The sequence below is a fragment of the Hirundo rustica genome, chromosome 7 (assembly GCF_015227805.2).
Source record: "Hirundo rustica isolate bHirRus1 chromosome 7, bHirRus1.pri.v3, whole genome shotgun sequence".
NCBI lineage: Eukaryota > Metazoa > Chordata > Aves > Passeriformes > Hirundinidae > Hirundo > Hirundo rustica.
In genome coordinates, this window is record NC_053456.1 from 15,927,553 (window position 1) to 15,952,509 (window position 24,957).

Sequence of the window (24,957 nt, forward strand, 5' to 3'; positions counted from 1 at the left end):
TGGGATGAATTTTGACATCTGCCTCCAGACAGTACAGATCTTGGCAATCAAGTCTATAGAAGGCTAGATAAAAATTTTGGCCACTGTGGGCCTTCAGCAACTCAACTGCCTCTGGAAGTGACAGAAGAACATCCAACAGTACAGTGACCCCAAGAAAGAGTGGCCTTCAGACCCAGGATGGAAACTGAAATTCCCACGCTCTTAAGGCTATAAGGATGGCATTGATGGGTTTGAGCAGGAAGGAAAACTTTATTGCACCTTTTCAGGGAAGCAGCAGGATGCTGTGGGGCCAAGTCCCTGCTGTTTTCTCAATGACAGAAACTGAAGTCACAGACACCAACTCTGAGCATGTGGAAAATTTAAATGTCATAGAGACTACTGTGAATAGCTGCCATATTCAATATCCAAAGAAAACAGGCATCAGGTCACTGAATGTCATATGCACGTCTTTATAAAAATCAACATTACACTGATATAAAATACAGGTTGGTCACTGAGGATTGAACAGTCAGAAAACTTGCCCTGAAGCAGTGGACTGAACATTTGTAGAAAAACAGAGATGCTGTTCTGGGAAAAGCTACCATCAGTAAAGGTCCCCACTTGCAGTATCAGATCCCACCTATCAGCACCTTAATGTAACAGTTCCATTTCTGCCTACTCCCACAGGGAGCATCAAAACACCACACACAGTATGTATCTCTGCTCTTCACTGGGCAGGGGCAGAGATTATGACATAGCAAAGCCCTGGCCAGGCAGCAGTATTTTTTGAACTGCATTTAACTCTGTGCAGGAGAGGTTGAGACAAGGTAAAGCCTCGAATAGGAAAGAACCTAGAGGCAGGCGCTCCCACCTCCACAGCCACACCAACAACAGCTCCTGAGAGAGGCAAGCCTCTGAGGGCCTGTGCAGCCAGGAAGCAGCGTGCTGGGGCTGGAAGGCCACAGGATGCCCACCTGAGGGCAGCTGTCAAAGGAGAACACCACAACCTGTACCTGGTGTCAGTCTAGTCCTGTTTAAACCTTGTTCCTTTGTTGCTCCTTGGAAGCCAGGAAGGTGGAGATTAGCCTAGCAGCCCATTCACACCCACCCTGAACAGGAAGGGGAGAATGGCTTGAACACAGTGAGATGTTAGGGAACCCTTGAGGCAGCAGCAAAGCTAGTATGAAAACCCTTAGAAAGACATTACAGCACTGCAGAAGAATGAAACAAGGAAAGCATGACAATTCAATAAATATAAGTTTTATTACAATAGAAAATAGTAAAACTCGTGTTAAAATAGACTCTTGCTTTTGGACTGCTCAGAAGAAGCCTAAGCCTTGCTTACACCTGCTGGTGCCCATAAAGGTCCTGACCCCTAAGCAATGAGCAACACATTTCTGTGCTGAGAACATTGAGGCTCCTTCCTCCCAGTGACAGTGAAAGACTACAGCAGCAGACTGAGCCATGCCCCACCAGGCAGACAGGTAAGGGCTCTCTGTGGGGTTGTGTACAACATGCTTCATCCCCCTGTGCAATCAAGGCTCCTGTTTGAAGCAGGTAGCTTTAGGGAAACCACAGACAAGAAGGAGGGAGACGAAAAAAAATCATCAGCATATGATGATAGCTGTCCTGAGACAGCTAAGGCAGCAGCAAATGCATCTGCCAGAAATGGCACCCGACTGCCTTTGGGTAGCTTACACACTATTACAAGGAAGACTCTCCACCTTCTCCTTCCGTGGCCAGTCCAGTGCAAATAAATGACTGTGCAGTCTGAACCATCCTGTGCTCCCCTCTTACTCACCAGAAAGGGCCAGGGGCAAGAGTAGAGTGGAAAGCAGAGGCCACAGAACAGCAAGGTCAGGTGGGAGCGGGAGACACTTGTGCACCACTGCTGGCACAGCAGCACTTGACTCCAAGTCCTGCCTGCTCCAGCCACCAGGCTCACTCCAGTGCCTCATACACAGCCCTCCGGAGCTCGATTGAGAACATCTCCTCCCAGGGCCCACGGATCCACTCCACCAGCTCTGCCAGGAGCTCAGGGCACTCTGTGCGGATGTGCCAAGTGCTCTCCAGCTTCAGTACCTGGCAGAGAGGAAAGGGAAGGAGGTGAATGAGCAGACTGGCCTGACAGGCACCAATCGGCCCTGAGCCACCATCCCCCAGCACAGCTGCCAGCTCCTCCTAATTCCTCTGGGACCTCCTGCTCCCTTCTCTGCTGCCAGCAGTCGAGTGTCCCTTGCATGACTTTCCACTGTGCTCCCCTGGCTCTGTGGTACAAGGCCCTAGGTCAGGATGGGAGATGACAGCCCCGAGACACTCTTGCAGGAACAGGATCTGAGCACAGTCAGCCTGACCCCATGACACCTCCCAGTTACCTCATCGTAAAGCATCAGCTTGATGTCACAAGGACAGAGGCGATAGGTTATGATATTGCTAATACTGGTGATTGGCTGCTTCTCTTTCAACTGGATGTTGCTCCTAGAAGGTATTTCTGCCTCATGGTCCTCATCCAAGGAGGGCTGCACCTGCCACTGGTGATTCTCCTCCAGCAGAAATAGCATGCTTCGGGTACTCAGCAGGGTCACAGGGAAAGCAGATGCCCCTAAAAGGATATGAGGGAATAAGAAAGGCTGAGAGCCTGAGTCACCACAGAACCAGCTTTGCTCTCTGTTCTTCCCCTAGGGAAATCCTTTACAGCAGCAGTAACTTGGGTGAACAACCTCATCCAGCTTCCTGACTGAAGAGTGGACCAGGGTACTGAAATGTGGCTGGGCTTGACCAGCTTATCCAAGCTTGTTGCAGGAGCATGCATGTGAAAGACCACCGCCCAGCAAAGCTTGTCCAGCCCAAGACCTCAAGTGAGGCAGGAAAAGTCACTCAAGTCCTTTGACCTCTTAAACAACATTTTACTACTCCTTAGTTAAAATTTGGCAGCTGCAGCTCAAAGGCTGCCTTTTTTGGCCTGAATTCGTCTGGCTGCAGATATCTGATGGGTGAAACAGAGAGCACACATATCAAGTTTAATACCAAGCTGGGATACGTCATAAGTGTGACAGGAAGGAAAGTAGTTTTGATAAACTTTAGAGAACATAAATATAATCCAGCTATTTTAGCGGATGCAAATTAAAAGCACTAGAACCTGGGACTAAGTTAGATGCAAAGTAATAGGGAAACATTAGCAAAAGTGGCTGAGGTCACAGGGGATCACAAGCCGATGTAGCACTATGTTGCTTTTCTCATCACATCTCACTCTTGGGAATTAGTAGGACTATCAGAAATGGGATGTTTAATTAATCCTGTCTACTTGGTAATGAGGTCTCAGCTGGAACTGTATCCAGTTTTGGGCACCATACTCTAAAAGAGGAGAAAACTCTAGAGTAAGAAAAACGCACTCTAAGTTCTCCCTCCCACATGCTATTTGTTCGGCTTGAGGACAACAACAAATGCACTTCCCGCACATTCCTTCTGATCCTCACCCTCTCACACCTCCCAATGGTCAAGTGGTGACCAGGGGTGCAAAGGCTGTAACAAATTGGTCAGAATGTGATTAAGAGCTAGGTTGCTTTTTTCAGTGTCCCAAGCTGAGATGACACCGGAATTGTTCTCTGAAGACTCAAATCCCAAGTTTAACACATCTGTCCCTCAGCAAGGCCTGGAACAGAACCTGAAGGGCTCCAGCAGGCTCCTCCCATATGATCATCTCAGGTCCTGGACACCTGTTTCTGTTTTCCTAAATGAAGAAGCCTTTCAGCAACTCAGACAAACCAGATGGTTTTATGACTCCTCATCTTTCCCTCAGATCAGGGCAATGATCCAGCCCTCAGATAATCTCTAGCTTGTCAAGCTGTCAACAAAACTGGTGTGCAAGACCAGCTGCTTCCTAGACTTCCATGTAGAAAAGGACTGGGAAATTTGCTGGATGTACAGAAGTATGCTGCTATCCTACACAACCCAACACTAGAAAAGAGCCCTCACCCATGCCCCCACTCCATTGTCCTATACCTTGGATCAGGTAGCCCAGCAGGTAGAAGAAACACGTGTCATCTGCAGCTGCAGAATCTGTAGTCTTGGAGTCCATCAGAGGCCTGGAGGAGATACAAGAGCGGGCTGATAAGGAAGCACTCTGTTTCCAGTCTAGGTTTGCTGTGAACTAGCTACTGTTCCCAGTCCTCTAGGGGAAGGGAAAGACTCTCTCTTCCAGATAATGCAAAGTTCTCCCTCTCCTGGTCCTCTAATTACCACTTTGCCAGCCAGGAACCAAAAGCTTCTTGCAAGTAAGAAGGCTGCCCTATGCCTCCCACTTCTTCTCCCTCCATTATACCACCCTGCTCAGGCTCCTCCAGAAGAGCTGAAGTTGCCCTGCCTGGCTCAGCCCATGACACCCCTTTGCCCGTTCACCCTCTGTGCAGCAGGCACTTGAGATGGCTGCCTTAAACCAGTAATCCAGGCATGGCTGCAACTCCAGTAGTGCCTCTTCTGTGCTACCCTGTTTCCACCACCATGCTTCCCAGGGGCTGCTGGATGAGCAGACATCCCTTTCTACCTGCAATCCCACCCACTCACACGCTCTTACCACAGCCAATGTTGGGGACTCATTTCCACAGTGGGGATTTCCTTCACCTTACTCCTGTGCTTAGCAGGCAGCTCTTGCATGAGATCTAAAGAGGGGGAGAGGGCAGGTGTCTTTTATTGCAAACCCAAGGACAGTACGTGACAGTTCAGGACACCTCTCTACTGTTCAGACAGGCGTTGCAAGTTATGCTGCCAGAGAGATTCTCTCCCAGCTTTTTTTCTGAGCTGTTAAGAAGTTAATTTCCAACAGACATACAACAATAGCCATCCTGATTGTTCCCCAAGAACGAATCTTTCAAATCCTCCCCCTGTCCCCCTACAGCTCTACTCTTACCTGTCAGGGTCTGCAGGAACTGGTCACAGCAGCTTTGGTTCCGGATCAGCAGAGTGTAGGAAGTTTTTGGGTTCTCAAACTCCATTCGCAAGCTCTGGTGGCAGAGTCCCACTTCCAGATGAGACATATCAGACAGGTAGTGAGAGTCATTCTTCTTCAGCCAGCCTGCAGGTTGTCCCCTAATCACAGAGCACAGCCCTCAGCTGCAGCAGGCTGCCCCATCTCCCCTCCCACGTCAGACTGCAGCAGGGGGTTTGCCAGAAGAGCCTGTGCATGTCACCACCCCTCCAGGGAAAGGGCAGCAAGGCTAGCACAGGTTGGCACTACCTGGCACTCCCAAACTTGCTGCAGGGTTCTCACCTGATAGCTCCAGTGACTTCCAGCACATAAATCTTGAGATCAGAAGCAACCAGGATTGAGAGGAACTCTCCTTGCCGGCCAAACTTCACCATGACCACCTAGAGCACACAGAGGGTGGGTCATAACCTTGGCCTGCCCCTTGACAGCTCATCCACAGAAAGGCCAGACTCAAAGACACTTCAACTCCCTTCACACCCCACAGTCTCTGAAATGCTACCTCGGTGCAGAGTCACAGGGTGGCAAGAGCGACAGCTGAAGAGCTGTAGGAGTGGTGCTGTGGGAGCTCACCTTGAGGAAGCACTGGAACTCCTCAGCATTCTCCTCAAAAACTTCCATGTCCAGGTACAGCTTCAGGCGATGATCCACTGAGCGGAAGTCCCTCGTGTTCAGGACGCTGTTTACAGCTGAGGAGAGCAAAGGGCAGCAGTGACACTCACCACTGACCAGGGGCTGCCCAAGCATGCAGACACGCACCAGGGCAGCAGTGTCACCCCCTCGGCACACCTGCTTCCATCAAGTCTCTCCTCAAGACGAAGGGCCAAACACAGGGCTTTACAGGCCACAGGTCTCCATGTGGAGATAAAAGAGGACTTCATTGCTCCAACACTTGCTATCTTTTCAGATATACAAAGCCTTGGTCTAAGCCAGCTCCAAACTGTGGTTGTCTGTTTAGTCACAGAAGGACACTGCTTTGCTGCTGGATTTGGCAGGAGGGCAATTCTTATCACAAAGCCAGAAGGATATTTCTTATTTCAGCTGGTGTCAGCTCAGGTCAACTTTTTAACTCTGACTTTGATCGTGGCAAGGATAAAGGGGCCCGAGGAAGACAGCAATAAAACTGCTAAAGAGTATAATTAGGTTTGTCATGAAATTGTATAACCAAATGATTTATACAACAGCCACAGTACAGCCCAAGAGTTCACATTTCCCAGCAGAGCCTGCTCTCCACCAGAAACAGTAATCAACTGCTCCTCAGCAGGAACTTTCCATAGGCTCAGTTTTATATTGGGACCTTGCAATTTGACCCCAGAAAAGAGACTGCTTTATTTCTCATACTTCAACTGTACAAGACTGAACATAGCAACCTTAAAACTGTGATTCTACACTGACTCCTCTTCTGAGGCACAGCAGTCTTGAAGCACTGGGGGAGACCTCTACAGATCAAGAAACCAATAGATTTGCAAATCAGAACTCAACACTCAGTTGCAGTAGAGTCACTTGCTGGGCTAGACCAGATAACCTCCACACCTCCTTTCCAACTTGTTATTCTGTAATTCACAAGCTGAAACCCAAGCAAAGGCAGTCTGCTACATCAGAAATGCAAGGTCCCTCAGAAAAATCTTTTATGGACCTCCTGTCTTGCATGACAGTCCTCACAGAGCCAGCATGCAGTCTCTTGGACAGGTTTTGTCCTCTGAAGCTCACAAAAAAAAGTGAGGAAAGCAGAAGCAACTGTAGATCCACAAACCAGAGCCTCCTACTAGCACACCAGCTTCACACTGCACTTAAGCCAAAGAATAAATACAGAGAAATTATGCATACTATTCTTCAAAGGTAATACTCCAGCTGGCAGCTCATGGATGCCACAGGAACCCAGTGCATCCATAAATGAGCAATGCAGCTTCCAGCACAAGACCCTATTACTCACAGTCTAAGCAATAATAGGTATTAGAAGCTGACTCACTTTTCCTACCTTCAGGCATAAGGATTTAACAGAGAGGGGAATGAAAATCTCAGCTCATGAGAGCCCTGTGTTTGTGTCTGCTCATACGTGATGTCCCCGTTCACCATTAAACAGAAGGAAGTGTACCCTGCAAGCACCAGTGATAAAACCAGCAACAAGCTGTCAACACCCCTAAACCCTGCACAGTTTCCTCATACTCACAAGGACTGAGATTCCACGTTTCCTCGGACTCAGAGTTCAAAGAGAGCGGAGAAGGAGTTGGCCCCCGAGAAACACTGTAATAGTAGCTTCCCATCAGGCTGCCCCCGTTGGTGTCTGTGTGGCTGAGGGACAAGTACTGGCTCTTCACGCCCTGCTCCTTCCCACAGCCCCCATCTGACCCATGGGATGAGGAGGTGGGATGAAGAGTGCCGTCAGGCTCAGTGCTCAGCTCCGGGCTCCTGGTGCTGTTGCTGGTGTCTATCTCCGAGCTATCCTCCCCACCAATGTAGAACTTCCCGCTCTCGCTGGCCAGGACAGATGTTTCCTCTGGGCCCTCCTGCTGGCTGCCTCCCTCCAGCACAGAATCTGACAGCTCCTCACTCGTGCTGTCGGCACCAGGCGGCAGAGGTGTGCTGGAGCACTTCTCTGAAGGCAGAATGACCACATGGTCACTGGAACAACTGGGACAGGCTATGGGCTCACCAGCTGCTGTAGGGCCTGTGAAAGATTTTGTCAGATATAAAGAAAAGCCAGAACAGCTCTCCCCAGAAAGATTTTGCTTTCCCCCACCTCCTCTGCAAACCACAAACCCTCCCTTTTCAGGGCAGAGAATAGTTACAGTCTGACTTGAGCAGCTTGTTGAGCAACTTGTTCAGAAGCATATCCTACATACCTCCCCTCACAAATCAACCAGAAATTCTGGACCAGTGCCACATGTAATAGTTCTGCTCAGATTTAGGGTGCCCAGTGTGTGCTGTGGCTGCAACCAAAACTGCATCAGGGCTTTGGCTCTTGACTTTCCTCCGCATCTGCGAGTGCTCACGTAACCTCTGAAGCCCGAGCTCATGACCAGACAATCTAATCTTCCTTAGCCACCTCCATCCCCAGCATGCTGTGCCCCTTCCCCTTCTGACCCCGATTCCTGCTGTCCCCTTCACCCACACCAGAACAGACTCCCAGCTGGATCACGGGACTCCCATTACTCTGGCATGGAGAAGGAAGTGTCCTGGGGTGGAGAAAAGTGCTGCAGCCAGAACGGCACTTCTGTGTTCACTGCAGTACTTCACTCCCTGGATGCTTTGTCAAACAGCATCTTCTCAGCTAAGGCACACCCCACTTCGAATATAAACTGAGCTTCAAAAAGCACAGCAATCAGAAGATGCTTACTCAGGACTAGCCACATCTCAGCTGAAATACCACATCTAGTTTTAAACAGCCAAAGAAAAATGTGGACAAAGGGGAACAAGTACAAAGACCTGCAAGAAACTCAGTGTATGAGATATGACTGACAAGTAAATTATCAAGAGAGTTGAGCTTATTTAGTCTAGAGGACAGAAACCAGGAAAAGTTGCCAGGGGAGAACAACGGCCCTTAAGTACAAAGAAAGGAATAAATTGCTCCTCCAAAGTGGCAGCAAGACTGGGCTTAAGATCACAGACAGAGAGACTTAGATTAGAGTTCTGGTTGATTTTCTGATGTCTAACAGCCAAAATTTTACCTGAAATACTGATGCAGATTCCCTGTAAGCTTCCGTTAGCAAAAGCTCTTTAGAACAAATAAAGTCTCTGTGGCAGAACTGACTACATGACCTGCAAGTCCTCTCCCAGACTTCAGTTTCTAGCACCCCTGTGTGCCCCTAGGCCACCCAGAACAGGAATGCTGTTTGGTTAACCTTAAACCAGTGGCTTATTCCTGCTAGAAAATGAGGCAGGATCTTCCCAGTCCAAGAAGGCCAAGTGAGAGCTCATCCCACAATAGGTTTTAAATTCCAGTACAGACAATGTATCTCCTATACATTCCATGCTCTGCACCACAGCTGCCACTCTGGACGCCTGCCTGGGCACTAATTAGCAAACATCCTTCTCCTGGGCACCACAGCTTACCTTGATCTGAGGCAACTAGGTTCTCCAGGATTTTGGTGTCTCCAAGCTCTGAAGGATAGGAACCTTGATGCCAGGGGGCCAGGGACTGTGAAAACTCCTGCTTGCATTTCAGGCACTGGAGCTTCATGGATCCCTTCTCTTGGTCCTGATTTTGCCGATTCTCCTCAACAGCTGGAGACAACACTTCAAGGATACACTAAAAATAGCAGCATAGGGAAAACGATGCTATCAGGTAGCTGTGATTGTCCTAATAAAATCAAGCTTCTGACACCAGAAAGTCTTTTCACATGCCTCATTATAGTGTTTCAGAGTGTAAGGGGTGCAAAAACATTTCCCAGCTGTGCAAGACTTGCCAAGGGCATGGAGCTTCACTGCTGAACACCAAGACAACTTGTTTTTGCAGGTCTGTTCCTGACAGCGACATACTGACAGGCTCCCTCTGGAACTCTGATCTCAAAGGTCCCAACTATTTGTGTCGTGTCTCTAACAACTTGTTTAGAGGTTCTTAAATGGTATATTGAGAGAAATGATTGAATTAGAGACCAGAGTCCCTACAGCAGCTGTGTGGAAATAGCACTGACATTCACTGTCCAGGGACAGGCTAGCACATCACTCAGCACCCACAAAACATTACACTGCACATGCACACGTAATAATCACTAGCTTGACTACAAACTTTCCATCCCAAGAGGGAGAAAACATTTATGCTATAGGAGCTCCACTGCCCACGGCCATGCTCACAGGGCACTCCACAGGTCATCTGTGCAGAAGAAGAAACCCCAACAAGCCAGACATGGGCAGCAGGTGCTCATGTGCTCTGAGAACAGCAGCCCTATGCTGGCTGGAAGAATTCAGTGTCTTGCAGTAACACTGCCCCCTCCCCAAGCCTCCCCCACCTGCAGACACTGCTCTGGGCAGTCGTCAAGCACCACGTATTTGCGCTTCTGCCGGTCCTTGCGAATGTAGCTGAAGTGCAACGTGAGGACAGGGAAAACTCGCTCCAGGTCCTGCAGGAGACAGAAAACACCCGTTCTAGGATGAGGGAGAAGCTTTCACAGACTACATTTGCTTGCAAACAGCCATGAAAACATGAAACATGGCCATACAAGCACTTAATTTAGTGTGTCCTAAGCATGCCTCCACAGCTGATAGCATTTGGGAGTCTGGTAAAATGGGCAGAAATAAATAAAAAAATATAAAACTAATTAGTGCTGACAACACTTGTGTTGAGTACTTGAAAAACTGCATGAGCGCTTGAAACGTACAACAGTTACTTTCAAGGCCTAAAACAAAGCACCTTTTCATGAAGATATTTCAGAAGAATATCAAGCCATAAACATTCAAAAAGGCACAGGGGCAGGGTATAAAAATGAGTAGGAGTTTTTACAGAAAACTGAATTAGAGAAACCCGTGAACATGTATACATGTTGTATACAGACCGAATGTTAAGATCCTACCACAAGGAAAAAGAGATTTCCAAACTCCCTTTCAAAAGAATCACAAAAGCCAAATAGGGCTGGTAATGCTAAAGTGTGCACCTAGAGCAGATGGCAAACTGCCCACTGAGCTGTGAAGAGCTTTTAAACATCACACTAGATTCTGTGCTGCCTTAGAAACAATGTGATCCACAGAGAGTCCTCCAAGGCCAGGGTGATATCCCAGCGAGGAATGGATGGGAAGGAGATCTCCATTTAATTTAAGTTCCTCTTGAGAAGTCTCTCATTCCTCCATGCTGGAACAAGTCCAGCCATTGTCTTTAAACTCCAGCTTTGGAACAGATTTGATGCTGGCTTCTGCTGCATTATTGCAGGCAGTCTAAGCAATGCAGATGCCATTAGATACACATGCATTGGGTTGAAGAGATGCTCAATCAGGCTTTGCAGGAGCTAGGAAAAGACCTGCAGGTTTCTCGACAGGAGCCCAAATCCAGAATGCTGCCATACACAGGGAGTAAGATGACAAAGGCTCACAGAGAAGTGTAACTCACCATCCTCTTCCAGGTCAACTCAGAAGTCTCCACATTCTTTAGGCATTTCAGTTCCAGCCTGTGGAGGACTCTGGCAGCCTTCAATTCCACCTCAACCACATGCTTAGCTGTGACTCGCAGGAAGATCCAGTCTGGCTCTGGGTCCCCTTCACCTTCTATTTGGCTCACTAGCACTGGCTGGCACAGGTCCACTGCCAAATAAGACACAATACAGGTCAGTACATGCAGCAGGCCTTCAGTCCTGATGGACCCATGTCCTTAGCATTCCCACAATACTGGGCATCACGGTACAGCTTAATACAGATAAATCACATTTGATTAATCTATCTTGTCATCCAAGCCCTTAAACACAGCAGTGAAAGGACATGCATACCTTCTACCTTCTCCTCTTCTTCCTCTCCAAGCATTAGCTCATCTGCCTCCTCTTCTCCTCTCTGTTCTCCTTCCATAGGCTCATCCAGCTGTACTTCAGGCTCTTCCTCCTTTGTAGTGTCATCCAAAGGAGGAGAGGATCCTTCCTGGGATACTTGGGGCTTTTCCTGCTCTGGGTCAGAGCTCTCGCTCTGTAAGTCCATTACAGCAGGTCTGCCTGTGATCTCATCTGCAGAACGGCTGCGGGACATGACAGGTACTTGGTCATGCTCCTCCAGGTGTCTCTTGTACTGCAGCCAGTCAGCACCAAAGCGATCTCTGAAGCTGGCCAAGCGTTTCATCTCCTTCTGATGCTCTAGAACCAGACCTGCAGAGAGAAAACTTGGGAAGTATGACAGTAGTCACCAGGCCAGAGCACTCCTCTTGCTGTGTGGGCAGTTTAGCTGCTATGTTATTAAGGAAAACAACAAGCCTCACCGGCAGAGAGGGGTAATGCCTGGGGCTCATGTTCTGTGTCACTTGGCTCCGAAATACTTGCTCTGCGTACTTTGACTTTTCCCTGGAAAAAAAATAGGATAGAAGTATTTGTGTGGAACTAGAACAATGAAACCAGCACTTGATGAGAGGCTCTGCCAAGCTGAAGGGTTTATAGCTGTTACAGTGTAGAGACACACCATGAAACACGTGTCAGGGTACATGAAGATTCCTTCCTAACACACAGCAGCGTGGAGGCTCACTAACCACGCCATCAGTACCAGACCACATCTCACTGCAGGAGGCTTTCACATCAAGGCATCCCCTTCACCCAACATGCCAGCTACATGGTTAAGAAGCTATGTCAATCCCAGACCTTGCTTTTCTTTCGAGGGACCCTGACAGCCACATTCTCTGATGGGGACTGACTGTCGCTGAAGTCTGCAGCACAGGAGCTCTCCAGTGCACTGCGGTCCAGTGCAGTCTTCTCTGAGGTAGAGGTGTGGATGGACTGGGACACACTTTGCACAAGTCTTGGAAGGTGCTAAAGCAAGAAGAAGAGAATATTGCCAGTTGAGTGCAAAGGGCAGACAAGGTAGCCAAGCCACAACTCAGGCTTCCCTGACAGCTTTCCTGCTCCTCACCCCAAGTTTTCACCATCTCAGTCAAAGGACTGACAACAGATCCTGCCTGGTTGATTGGATCATTCATCACAACCACTCTGATTTAACTCAATCTCTACCTTTCTTAAAAATAGCAGATAGGAAACTGATAACTATTTTGCTGACATGTAGTTCAAGTGTCAAGTACCATGCAGTACCTGAAGAGGAAGCAGGCAAGGCTCCAAGTCCTGCAAAGCTACATAAGCCAGAATAAATCACACTGGCCAGTTCCAACAATTATTAGGAATCAGCATGAACTGAGACAAAATGATCTGTGTCAAAGTCAAGGTAGCCCATAAAGATTTAATAGGACACATGACAATGCAAAAACCTGTCAAGAGTTCCCAGTCCCAAAGCCAGTAAGATCAGTTTTAAACAATTACACTTACCATTAGGTCTGAGGAAGAGAGTGGCTCCCCGTCCAAGAAGAACTGTAATTAGAGACCCATTTGCAGTCAAATTCCATTTGGCTGGCACATACTCAGGACAACTTCTGCTGACTCCTATTCCCTTTCACGCCACCCTAGGGTTGGGATCCCTGGCAAAAAAACTGCAAAGAAACAACCCTGTTCCTGCCTATCCACCACTCCTTTACTTGTAGCTACCTGACCTAATAGCATATAAGGCCAGAAGGGACCGTTGTGGTTTTCCTGTTTACAGACTTTATCACTTCCAGAAACGTATCCAAGACAGTTCACGGAAGAGGTACAATCGATTATTCTACAACAACTCAAATTGTTTTGAAAGGTACTCACTTTCACCTCAAAGCCTGTATCCTAGCTCTAGCCAGATTCCACATAGCTTCTAGTAACTTGAGCTCATTGAAAGCTTTTTCCAAGATGCAGTTTGAAGACAATGAATCCAGCCATTTGCCACTAATATGAAGGGCAGACAGGCTCTGGAACACCTCTGACCCATAGCAAGTAAGTTTATTTTGCTGAATTGCCAGAACACTGGCTTTACTGGCTTCTTTATTTGAAATCAGATTACAAAGAACTGACCTAAGCACTGGAGTGTAAGGGAACAGTGATGACACCTGGCTGAGAAAAGAGTGAAGGGCACAAAGAGGTGGCCATGGCTGCCAAAGTAGTAAATATTTAGGTAAGGTGGGCCAAGATTGTGAGTTTCCCCTTTGCACAGTCCAGCTACATCGTTACCATCCAGCAGTAACAGAGTAAAGTTCCATCAGCAAGCAAAACTGAAGGAGTAGACAGTGAGGACATACTAAAATCTGAGGTGTTGCAAACCTGAGATCAGTATTCAACTCTGTGCTGGCCAGCACATCACATAAAAAAATTAAGGTTAAGCTACTTTACTCAGGTAAAACAAACAAACAAAAAATCAAAACAAAACAAACAAACAAAAACCACCAAAAGAAAACCCCAAAAAGAAACAACCATAAAACAATGCCCAATGTTACACAGCTGGAATAAATCTGCAAGTTTCTTTTCCCTCATTTGCCCCTGAGTGTTAGAACACCCTATGCCTTGACCGGCAGGGGCAGAAGGCAGGTGGCTAATACTCACATTGGAGAAGGCTGCCCTGGGAGACACATGGACAAGGGTTGCAGATCGGTGATTTTGATGGAACCATATTGGGTTTCCCTCCAAATGCAGCTGGGTGAGGGAACAGACAAGTTGTTACTAGAAGCAATATTCTCTACCCCAGTCTAGCCTGCCTGCAGGCTCCAGTCTTTCTCTCTGCTTCAAGAACTATCCTTGCAGAAGAACAGTTATCAAGCCAGGAGAGAACGAGGCTTTTACAATGCTTCCTGAAATTAGTTCAGCAAATAGAGGAGATTAAAGTACCTCCCACTCATGACGTAAATAGTTATGAGCTTTTTCAGCACTGACTCTGAGAAGTGTTGAAAGAACAGTCCTTTGCAGGACCGGAGAAGCTGTAGATACCCCATCCCTGGAAGTGTGCAAGGCCAGATTGGATGCAGCTTTGAGCAACCTGGTCTAGTGGAAGGTGTGTCCCTGCCAAGGCAGGAGGGCTGGAACTAGATCTTTAAGGTCCCTTCCAACCAAAACCACTCTCTGATTCTACTATCTTCTTTCACAAGCACTATAGTGACTGCCTTGCTCCTTCAGACTTCCCTGAACACACAAATCCACAATAGGATTAGGGGAGGATCTTTACTGAACTTGACAGTGTTAAAATCAGAAAAGATGAGCAGGGAAGTGGGGATGAATATACAAGAAAAGGTTGGCTTGAGGAAATGTCACTAAAAATGAAGGCTGAAACACAGGCATCTGTCTAAGGCTCCTCGATCAGTTTCCTGCAATAAAATTAAATGCTCAAGAGTTGAACTTATCTTTCAAAACTCTCTGGTTACCACAAAGTCTTCATCTTGCACACCATGAAATCCCTAATCCACCAACCCATCAGGCTTTATGCTTACTTTTTTTAAATAGTGCAGAGTGGACAATGGTGCCAGCTGGGCATGTTCCAGCAGCAGGTTATAGGCCACATCTAGGTGCTGCAGATTCACAAGCTGTTCCACTCCTGTGAACAAAGCAAGAAGCCATCAGTATGCTAGAAGACATAACTTGGGAATCTCCTCCAAAACTAAACCCTAGTAAAAATAGATGTGCCCAAGATTTCAAGTTCTGTTTGTTCTCAAAGGTGACACAAAGGCTTCAAACTCACAAATGCTTCTCTCTTGTGGGCTCACCATTAACGCTGTCGAGCTCATTGTTGCGCAGGATCAGAGTCACCAGCTTGGATCGGCTGAAGATGCCAAGGTTTGGCACCTTGGACAAGAAGTTGTATGCCAGATTGAGGTATTCTAGCTCTGTAAGAGTCTGTCCAGAGAGAAGAGCAGCATCGGATCAGTTGGGACCTTATCTGAAAGCCTGGCCCTGAACTCAAGATGGGGCACTAGCTTCTACCATTGTTTTCATCCCAACAAAGTCAACCAACAAGTGAGTTTCTTAAGACTGTTTCTGCAGGAAGAGTTTGATGTTCACATTGGGAGTGCTTTGTTTAGGGGCTCTCAGCATCATCTAACTGCTTTACAGAATTTGCCAGGAGCACTTTTCTCTTTCCTTGCCAGCTTTGACAGAGCACAGGAAAGGGCTGGACATCTTGCCTCGGCAAAAGGAGTGAGCTACCAAGAGAAACCCTTTTTACCTTTGTAAAGATAATGGAGAATGATACCTTGTGAGCCCCACCAACTCCATGAAAAGCTGTTTCATCGCTTTACTTCAAAGAAGCCGATCTAGCCCAGCAAAGCCTGGGTTTCACTGCTGTTCCCCCAAAACACAGGTGCCATTGTGATGGACTACCCCTTTTCTAGAGTATCTGACTCGTTTCTGAGAGCAATAAAGAAGTAAAGGCTACTGGCAGTTTGAACAAACTGAACAATAAGCTTCTACAGCCCCATGCCTGGCTATGTAATTCTCACCTGCTGCACAGATTACAGCAAAGTCTTGGCTACAGTAGAGTGCTCACCCTGTGAGGGGCTGTACACAGAGTACCCTGTATCAGTGCATTTACCACATGGCCATGCTGGACTGCCAAGTGACAACTAGAGCTCTCTGTCTCAGAGGTGAGGAACACTGCCTCAGTGGCACTTGGATAGCACATACAGGACAACAGTTTTCAGGCTGCAAGTGCTAGCTCTAAGCTATACCACGTCTGTGATTTTTTTTATTACACCTCACCTAGTAGGAATGTGATGCCAACGATTACAGAATTTTAGCAGTATCCTCTGCACAGGAGCAAACTCTGCTGGTCAGTCCAAAATACTCACCGTTAAATAGTGTTCACAATCCTGGATCTTGTTGTGACTCAAATCCAAGACCCTCAGAGCATTCAGTAATTGCTGAGAGACAAAAAGATACAAGATCAGATCCTACAACTGTCTCTGTTACATGAAAAGCCCCTCCTGCTGGGAGAGGCCAGCAAAATTAACACTGCCTGCTTCCTCCCACCCAGACCTAGCAGCATTCGTAACAGAGGGCCTGGCTCTTGGCTGTGATCATCTCTCCTCTCAGCCATGCAGGAAGAATGCCCCACTCACCAGTGAGTCATCCAAGGCAGTGATTGAGTTATAGCTGAAGTTCACAGTCTGCAGTTCCAACCACGGGAGAGCACAGCTCAAATCTCCACCACATGCTGAAATTATTTCCTAGGAAGAAGAGAGGAGCTATTCCTTGATGAATACTAGCTTATAGTAAAAGCAGATGAACACAGGAGAACAATCTAGAAGGTGGCCAATATACTGTGCTTTACAGACCTTATCTTGCTTAGAGAGGCACTGACTTTTATGCCTAATTCATATTTATTGGAGTATTTGGAGGTGGTGGGAATCCCACAGCCAGATATTTAGAAAGAAGGGGAGATGCTTTTGTTTCCTACACTGAAGTGGCAATAGTTAGCGAAATCTGTTAGATTTCTTAGGCTCAGAACACTGAGCACAAAGACTTACGCTAACAAAACAATTTTCAGACCTCCCTCAAACAAAAGCAAGATACCTTGTATCCTGACAGATTTAAAAAGCTCTCAAAGCACTCCCTACCATCAGCCCCTGTTCTCCAGCAGGCGTCTGCTTCTACATCTCAGAGAGAGGCCCATGCTACTCAGTCCTCCATGGCTGGAGCTTGCCCTCATGTCTGAAAAATGTGCTGGGCAGCAGCGCAGGTAAGACACTGGGGCACAGCTTCTACTCTGACAATAAACTCTAAAAAGGTTGCTGAGGTACAATGAAATAAACCTTGACCAGCTGCAGGCCTTGAATGTGGAAACAGACATACACAGAATTGTCAGTCCTAGCTGACACAAATGTTGTCTAGAGCCAGAGTTTCTCAAGAAGCTAAAGAGAAGAGTACAGAGCACATGTGCTTGCAAGCAGGGAGTCCTTCAATATTGCTTGAGACGGACCTTCAATATTGCTTTTGAGGAGTAGGACCTCAGAAGAGGGAAGGAAGATGAAGCCATACACAACATGAATGAATAAAAGGGCTAACACCGTCTCCTACATCTTCCCTGCGTGAAGAACTGTACGATCAAGACAGGTTTTCTCTTGCAAATTACCCCATGAGCTGTGTAGAGACACTCACCTCCAGTGTACTGACACATTTGCAACAGGTTAGAGATTCCAGCTGAGAATAGACAAATCGCAGCCCCCGGAGGCAGTGTGGAGGGACAGACCTCAACTGCAGCGGGGATGAGAAAGTAAGAACAACATACATCAAAATATTACAGTGGAGGATCAGATCCAAGTTTTACCCCAAGCAAGTATTGCAGGAGTTTAGTCTTAGCCTCTAGGGAAGCCACAAAAGCCTGCCCAGTTTTTAGGAGTAGAGGCATTCTGAAACCATGAAACTACTCAAGAAAACCCAAACAGCAAGACTCAAAACCACTCTCGCCATCTATACTCACTTCCAGATGCCGGAGGGACTTGAAAGGGAAGATCTTCACAGCAGTTTGCAAAACACAGTTTGGAACATGAACGAGCTGGAGAAATGAGAAAAGAAGTCTCATGTAAGGCTTGATTTGTGCTTCATTACCACTTTCCTGATGCACTGCAGCACCTTGAACAGGCTGTCCCTCTGGCTCAGGTGACCCCTTAAAAGCTCTTGCAGTGCTGCTAGTGGCACTGTCTCCCTGGATCCATAGTACAACAGAGGTCACAGAGAACAGCCTGTTAGCAACTGTGATCTGCCAGCCCATAGAGCTCATCTCCCCTGCCCACATGGCTTCACCACTTTTAGCACCACTGGGAGGTCTGACAGCTGGATTCCTCATCAGCCACAACCAGCAAATCTACTAAAGACAAAACTAACTGCTGGAGGTATGTTTATCAAGCAACTGAGTGGAACTAGCACGCTGGTGGGAGGTGTGCATGTGCATTTCACCACAAGAGGCCAAATAAGGCAAATCACCAGCAGATAAAACGGAAAACAGAGTTGGTCTCCAAGGCACTGTTAGTGTTAGACTGAGGTGCCTGCAAACCTCCTCTCTGCATTCTGTAGTACAGCCACGGGCCCTTTCAGCCCAGTTAGGCTGTGTTCATGTACCATAAAGCAGCTTATTAAAACCACCTTCGTATGCTTTCTATGGGCAGTGCATAAACAGCATTTGTGGCTACTATTGGAAGTGAGTGATGAAGTAGTTACCAATTCCACTGTACAACCAGCAAAGTACAACCAGAAAGACCATCTCTGACAGTTACATATATATTCACGCAGAAGTGACTCATCAGGTGCAGAACAGACATCCCAAGACCTCATCACCACTACTGCTTCCACAGCTACAGCCCTGCCAGGAATGAATCACTGCCCACTGCCTGCCAGCACTAATGCTGCACATTGAACAAGAGCATTTGTAAGGGGAGCTTGCACTGTCAAGCTCTAATGATCAGTTCTAGCAACGTTTATTGCAGACACCATTCTTGCTGTGTGTCTTGATCATCTCATCTCCCTCCACTGTCTTAAAAATCTGCCAGGCTGATATAAATTATTAGCTTCTCCAAGTAAACCAGTTACCAGACATTAATGGGCAGCTTCCCCTTCTTTATAGGCTTGTTGCAGAGAGAGCACATTTTCCAGCAAACAGGAGCACTCACCACAACATCCTCCTGATTGCAGGGTCCTTCCCTGCCTCCTCCTGCCAGGAGACCCATGTTTCTCCACAGACTCTGGGGCCCCACTCTCATCTCCCTGGTCACTACACTGTTACAAAATCCTCCCAACAACATTTTGATACCACTCCACTCTCACAGGGAAAACTCATTTTTAAAGACATCACAGATTTTAGTTCTCAAGCTGCAATACCTTTTGAGCCCTGCTGTGAAACTCAAAATAGCTGCTAATGCCACTTCTCCTTTCAGGTTCCTTTCACCTCTACTACCCCCATAGCGTGCCCCAGTGCCGAGCAGAATCATGTGCAGCATCGTAGCACATACCATCTTTCAAAAACCTCTCTGAAGAACTCCCTGGTTTGTAGCTTTATCTTTATTACAGACTCTTTACTACAGCCTTTATTGTTAAAATTAATGAGAATACATTACTAGAAATATCCCGTACTATGAAAACGATGAACCAGAACCACTGGCCAGGCTGCTGAAGTAAGCAGCACCCTCAGAGTGTGTACAACATCTGACCCCTCTGCTCAAGTTCCCCGGCTCTGCTGCCTTGGGCAGATCAATCATCACTCCGAGAGCACTAAGCTGTGCTCAGGTGCCAGATACTGCCTGAATTGCTCAAGCACTCCAGGAAATAATCATCTGCCCAACAATGACAACATCTTACCAAGGTCAGAACATAACTAACTCTTGCTGCCCTTGTTTTTAACTCCGAGAAGCCTTCCGCTAAGTTGCATGGCTGAACCTAGGGAAGCAGCTATAGACTATCGTGCTGAGCGACGACTCCAGGCAAGAGTCCTGTGAGAGAGCCCTCTGCCCCATGGAGCCCGCAGGTCAGACGGGAGCAATGGGCACTAGAGGAGGCTGCTCCGAAGCTGTGCCTGCCACCTCCGCCGGCCCGCCCCGCAGCACCCCCGGCCCCGCTATGTACGGACCTTCAAAGAGTGAGTCTTCTGCAGGACGTCGAAGAGGAACTGCGCCTGGAGGATGGCGGCCGTCTCGGCGGGGTGCGAGGGCAGTGCCACGAAGCCCCGGTTCTGGTTGCGGGAGCCCAGGTGCTGCTCGAAGACCTGCGTGAGGTGCTGCAGGGTGGAGGTGAGCAGCGTCAGCGTGCTGGAGCCGTCCAGGACGAGGTCCCCTGCAGGGAAGAGCAAGGACGGGCCAGGCCGTGAGTGTCCACGCACCGGGGGCACTGACACGACCCGGCCCGCGAGGAGACCGCCGCTCACCGGCGTCCTGCAGCAGCCGCGCCAGGCCGCGCACCAGCGTCTCCGCCGCCGCCATCTGCAGCGGGGAGGCCGAGGCGACCCCGGTTCGGCCCGGCCCGGCCCGGCACGGCCGGTCCCGCCGCCGCCGCGCCGCTCTTCCGCGTTGCCGCCGAGACGCGCCCTTCCGCCGCACCGGCGAGGCGGCCGCCGCTCACATCCGGTTGCCATGGAGCCCGCCCCAGCGTCCCCCTCCCGCTCGGCGGGGCCCGCGCCCCCCGGCCCCCGCCCCGCCGCCGCCCCGCGCCGCCGCCCCGCAGCCCTCCCGGTAAGCGGCGGCGGCCCGGCGGCGGCGGCGGGCGGCGCGGAGCGGGCCGGGCCGGGCCGGCGGGAGGCCGGGGAGCAGCGCCGCCCGCCGCCAGCGCGGCGCGGCACGTGTCGGGCGGAGCGCGGCGGCGGGGCCGGGGCGCGGCGCGGCGGCGGCGGCGGCGGGCGGCTCTCCTGCTCCGGCGGTGCGAGGTACGGGCCGGAGGGGAGCGGGGTGGGTTGTCCCTGCGCTGCCCCGGCGGCAGCAGCTCCGCCTGGCTGCCCTGCCCCGGCCCGTGTGCGGGGCGCTCCGGTGCTGCACGGTGCGTGGCGCGGTGCGGGTGGCTGCCGGTGCGGGGCATGGTGCACGGCATGGCACGGTGCGGGGCGGTGCATGGCACGGGGCACGGCACGCAGCGCGGTGCTCGGGGCTGGATGCGGCGCGGAGCGGAGCGGTGCCGCGCTCCGCACCTACGGGCTTGCAGGGCAGGCAGGGACGTGGTGCGGTGACCCCAGTGCCTGACTGTGTCCCTTTCCTTTCCCGGCTGTGTGTGTCTGTCATAGCCGTCCGTACGTCCGGTGGAGAGGTGGCTTATTGTTACTGTCTGGTGCTGGCGCTTCGTTCTGGAGTGAATTTTGTTCCGTGTGTGCGTTTATGTGTCTGTGGACCGTGCAGGCTCCGTCCCGTCTGGTACCCTATGAAGGGCCTGTTATGAGGGAGAGTCACGGAACAGACGCTGCTTCAGGAGTGATGGTTCATCCAGGGTAGTTCAGTGGAGTATTGGATTCGTTGAAATATTTAAGCCTTCTAATGTGCTTGTGTAATAATACAGATTTCAACATAGCCTTGTGGCAGGGAGATCCACAGGTTAAAACCTTCGTGCTGGAAAACTTTGTGTGTTTACTGTCTTGCGTGTTGCCTTTTTGTCCTGGTGTATGTGTCTGTTCCTCAGCCGTGACGGAGGAGAGGTAGGAGCTGTGCAGCCCTCTCCTGTTTTGTTTGGCTTCGAGGCTGTGAGTGTCACAGTAGCATCCAAATGCTTTGATGTATGCAGCAGCACCCCTTCTGCTCCTTTCCTCCATGGACATGCACATCAGTATTTCTTCCCAGGAAAATCTTCCAAGGCCTCTAATCCTTCTTTGTGAGCTCTTCCCGTCTGTGTCTATCAGCCGGAGTCCCTTCTCCCCTCCACCCTCAAACCAGCTTTGCCCCTGTGGCTTTATCCCTATCTTAACATCCACTCCTAGTCTAGACACTCCACAGCTAAATTGTTCTCAGCCGATGGCCGAGGGATTAAGGAAGAGCTGTGGAGATGGATGTAGGACCTGATGGCTGTCTCCATGCAGCCCCTTGCCCATGGAGCTGGGGCAGCCTGCCTGTAGCGTTACCGACTCACCTTTATTGCAAAGGGACAGTGCGAACTGCTGTCCTGGCCCTCAAAGATGTGCCAGATTGCGTTTGTCTCAGCAAAACAGAGAAGCACTGGCACTGTGAAGCAGCTTTTGGGGATGAAGGGGAGCCCCGCTGGAGTCCCTGTGAGCAACATGTGGGAGATGCTGTAGCTGCCAGCATTGCAGGGACATGCCTTGATGCAGGGACATCACTTTCCTTCAGGATCTGTTAAGCCCAGATGGTCAGTACGATGGTCAGTACAAGGAATGGTGATTTATGTGAGCCAGTTCTGTTCGCTGATGTGCTTGTGGAGAGAGTGGGGATGTGTGAGTGCAGAGAGGTTGGCAGGCTGTGGATTTTTCTGGCCTCCCTTCGAATCTGGCCTGCTGGCATGACGCTTCTATTACTGAAAATTACTTCTAGCGGGAATGCTGAATCACGTACTCCCCATAACCAGGAGATAGAGTAGGATGAAGGTATCAGTCATTTGCTTTTCTTTAGTGGTGTTTGTTTTTTTAGTTTCCCATTTTGTCTTGTGCTCTTCTTATGGCAACCCAGGCAGTGATGCCGACAGGCTGGGCACTTCAGCGTGGTGCTTATTGGCAGAATTCTCCCCGATCCTCCTTTTAAGTTTCTATTTTAAATTTTAACCCATTCTTAAATCTCTTTATGAAGGGCTGCCTGACAAAAAAAAAAAAAAAAAAAAAAAAAAAAACCCCTTTAGTTGTATTTTACACCCTTGAGATCTTTCCAGATCCAAACTGCTGGTTTGTCCCCTCCCCATCTTAGTCATCCCATATTGTGCTAGACAAATTTAGCTCCTAACCTTTCCTTATAAAATCAATCCCTCTGGCCCACTGGCAAAATTTTGCTCTTCTCTGAACTCCATCTGTTGAGGGTGATAGAAACGCCAGGCAGGATCCCAGTAGGCGTCCATCCCGCCTCCCTCCAGAGGTGGCACAGAGTGAGGGGCAAGTGGCCTCTAGTGGCCGTGGCCAGCTGTGAATGTGCCGAATGTGCTCCGGTGCTTTCAGGCTGTGGACTCTCCATTCTTCAGAAACAGGAGAGCTGGCAGGGTTAGAATCGGAGAGCACACCTCCCATCCCCAAAGCGTCAGGGCTTCCCATGAGCTGGGTCCCAAGTCCTGCCGGCTTGGGATGCCCACACATTGCTTTCACAGGGTGGTGAGCGGGGCATTGATGGAAACCCCGTGGGTATCTCCCAGTCCCTCTGAAATTTCAAGGCAAGTCTCCAGGGCTCTCTTACTGCTACTACAACTGTCTGGCTTTTAGCTGTTCAGCCTCGTTAGAGTGATGGCTTCAGCATAATTCTGAATGCGCTGCTATGATGGGCAAAGAAGGACTAAGTGCTGGATTTTCACTCCCTTTTAACTTCGTTTAGGCAGTTGGGCTGTAGTTTTAAACTTAGTGTAGCATCTTACAAAGCTGGTTTCAGCAGAATGTGTTGCACCAAGCAGTTCTCCAGGATGTGGGGTTCCTCCCTCCCGGAGCACAAAATGCCCCTGGAGCCTCTGCCTTGCTTCAGACATACCTAAGGTTGACCTGAAACAAAGCACATAGCTTCACAACCCTCTTGATAGTTTTTAGTTTACTTCAAAGGCCCCACAAGGCATGTTAGTGGCATCGAGGTGAAGCTGACCATTAGCATTTCTTTTGTTAAATTACCTTTACCATTTTGCTAAGTTTTAGAGATTCTGCCTCTACAGGAGCTGCTGTCCAAAGCCCCATTATCTTTTTACGCCCTAAGATAAAGTGCTTGCAACATGTTTTTGTAGTCACTTTGTAGTTGTGTATGTTCTATTCCTTAAAAATGGCCAGTCCTTTCTTTAACAGTGGTGATGTCATGGCCCTGCAAAATGAGGTTCCCGTGCCAGCTCTTCCCGTTGGAATAAAATGTCCCCTGCCTTCAGTTTCAAATCTACTGCTGTTTGTTTTCATGGAATTATACCCTCTTCTTGAATTAAATGAAGAAAAAAAAAAAAAAAAAAAGGGGGGGGGGGTGGCGAGAAAAAAGCACCATGTATTAACCTTTTCTCTATCATGCCTCCTACTAAAAGGATAAAAGGATGGCCTGGATGCTTCATTTGCTGTTTAGATGTCTATCTTGGCACCCTATTTCTCTTGAGCTGTTGGGGTCTTACTGAGGATGAAATCAGTGATGAGTCCATTGAGGTGAGTTTCAGGGGTTTCTTCCGTTATGTTTTTTGCCTTGTTCCTGATAATTAGGAAGGTGGAGCAAAGGAGCATCCTTCATCAGGAGTCAGATTAGCTCCTCAAAAACTTGCCTTCCAGGTAGTCCTGGCATTTTTGGTTTAAATAAGCTCTTCATGGAGGCAAAGTAAGCAGACTATAGACCCTCTAGAGATCGTCGAAGATAGAAGGGATTATGAAGTGGCCTTACTTGTTTCATCCTTAGACAGTCTTTAGTGTTTTAGTCACCTGTCTTGAACAGTGTCCCATGCTAGGTACTTCAGATGAGATAGCAAGAAGTCCCTTAGCAGATAACCATGACACAGACTATAATACTTACTCCAAAGCTTTCACAGCCGGAGGATAGCTCATTCTGAAAGATGGGTTTAACTTATTTTAATTTTCTTTGTCATAAATACAACTCATTACCAGAGAGATGGCCAAGCTATCCTCTGACTTTGCAGGTTTTTGCTCCTTGATGACATCACTAAAAAACTGTTTTGCCAATTTTGAATTCATTTGTATTCTACCCTTGCAGTTTTAACGAATGTCCCTTTTCTTGTGCTGTGAGCTGAGGACACTTTGCTTCTCCCTGTGGCCAAATCACTGTGTATGTGCTTACATCTTCTCTATTCCAGATGAGTTTTTGGGGATCAGTGTATTCCCAGTGCCAGTCTCTGTACCACCTCCAGTTCTTCCTGGGGTGCAGTCCATGCTGCTTAGGCTGTGCTGCTGCTGTAGAT

At 48.8% G+C, this 24,957-nt stretch overlaps 2 protein-coding genes across 3 annotated transcripts in view; one reads left to right on the forward strand and one right to left on the reverse strand.

Moving 5' to 3' along the window:
- Positions 1 to 1,223: 1,223 nt before the first annotated feature.
- STK11IP (serine/threonine kinase 11 interacting protein) lies at positions 1,224 to 20,433 on the reverse strand. Its single transcript, XM_040070020.1, has 24 exons — positions 20,330 to 20,433; positions 20,036 to 20,238; positions 17,897 to 17,971; positions 17,575 to 17,670; positions 16,536 to 16,643; positions 16,266 to 16,337; positions 15,186 to 15,315; positions 14,913 to 15,016; positions 14,035 to 14,124; positions 12,898 to 12,939; positions 12,223 to 12,390; positions 11,850 to 11,931; positions 11,374 to 11,739; positions 11,001 to 11,191; positions 9,910 to 10,020; positions 9,014 to 9,209; positions 7,131 to 7,628; positions 5,534 to 5,649; positions 5,246 to 5,343; positions 4,886 to 5,064; positions 4,553 to 4,637; positions 3,982 to 4,064; positions 2,355 to 2,581; positions 1,224 to 2,061 (listed from the first exon to the last, which is right to left on the reverse strand). Exons 1-24 carry the CDS (start codon positions 20,382 to 20,384, stop codon positions 1,921 to 1,923), a joined length of 3,516 nt encoding a protein of 1,171 aa, XP_039925954.1. The 5' UTR covers positions 20,385 to 20,433; the 3' UTR covers positions 1,224 to 1,920.
- Positions 20,434 to 20,774: 341 nt separating this feature from the next.
- SLC4A3 (solute carrier family 4 member 3) overlaps positions 20,775 to 24,957 on the forward strand; it is a 33,569-nt gene continuing 29,386 nt past the window's right edge. For both annotated transcript variants that reach the window (XM_040069344.2, XM_040069345.2), the window contains exon 1: positions 20,775 to 20,824. The gene's annotated coding sequence lies outside the window, so the exon portion shown is untranslated. The remainder of the gene's footprint in view (positions 20,825 to 24,957) is intronic.

Bases quoted from the DNA above. Each gene is read 5' to 3' on its own strand.
- STK11IP (XM_040070020.1), bottom strand. From the start codon at position 20,384: ATGGCGGCGGCGGAGACGCTGGTGCGCGGCCTGGCGCGGCTGCTGCAG. The intron at 14,125-14,912 runs GTAAGCATAAAG...TCCCTCACCCAG, and splicing joins CTCTGCACTATTTAAAAAAA to CTGCATTTGGAGGGAAACCC. The intron at 4,065-4,552 runs GTAAGAGCGTGT...TATCTCCTCCAG, and splicing joins AGTCCCCAACATTGGCTGTG to GCCTCTGATGGACTCCAAGA.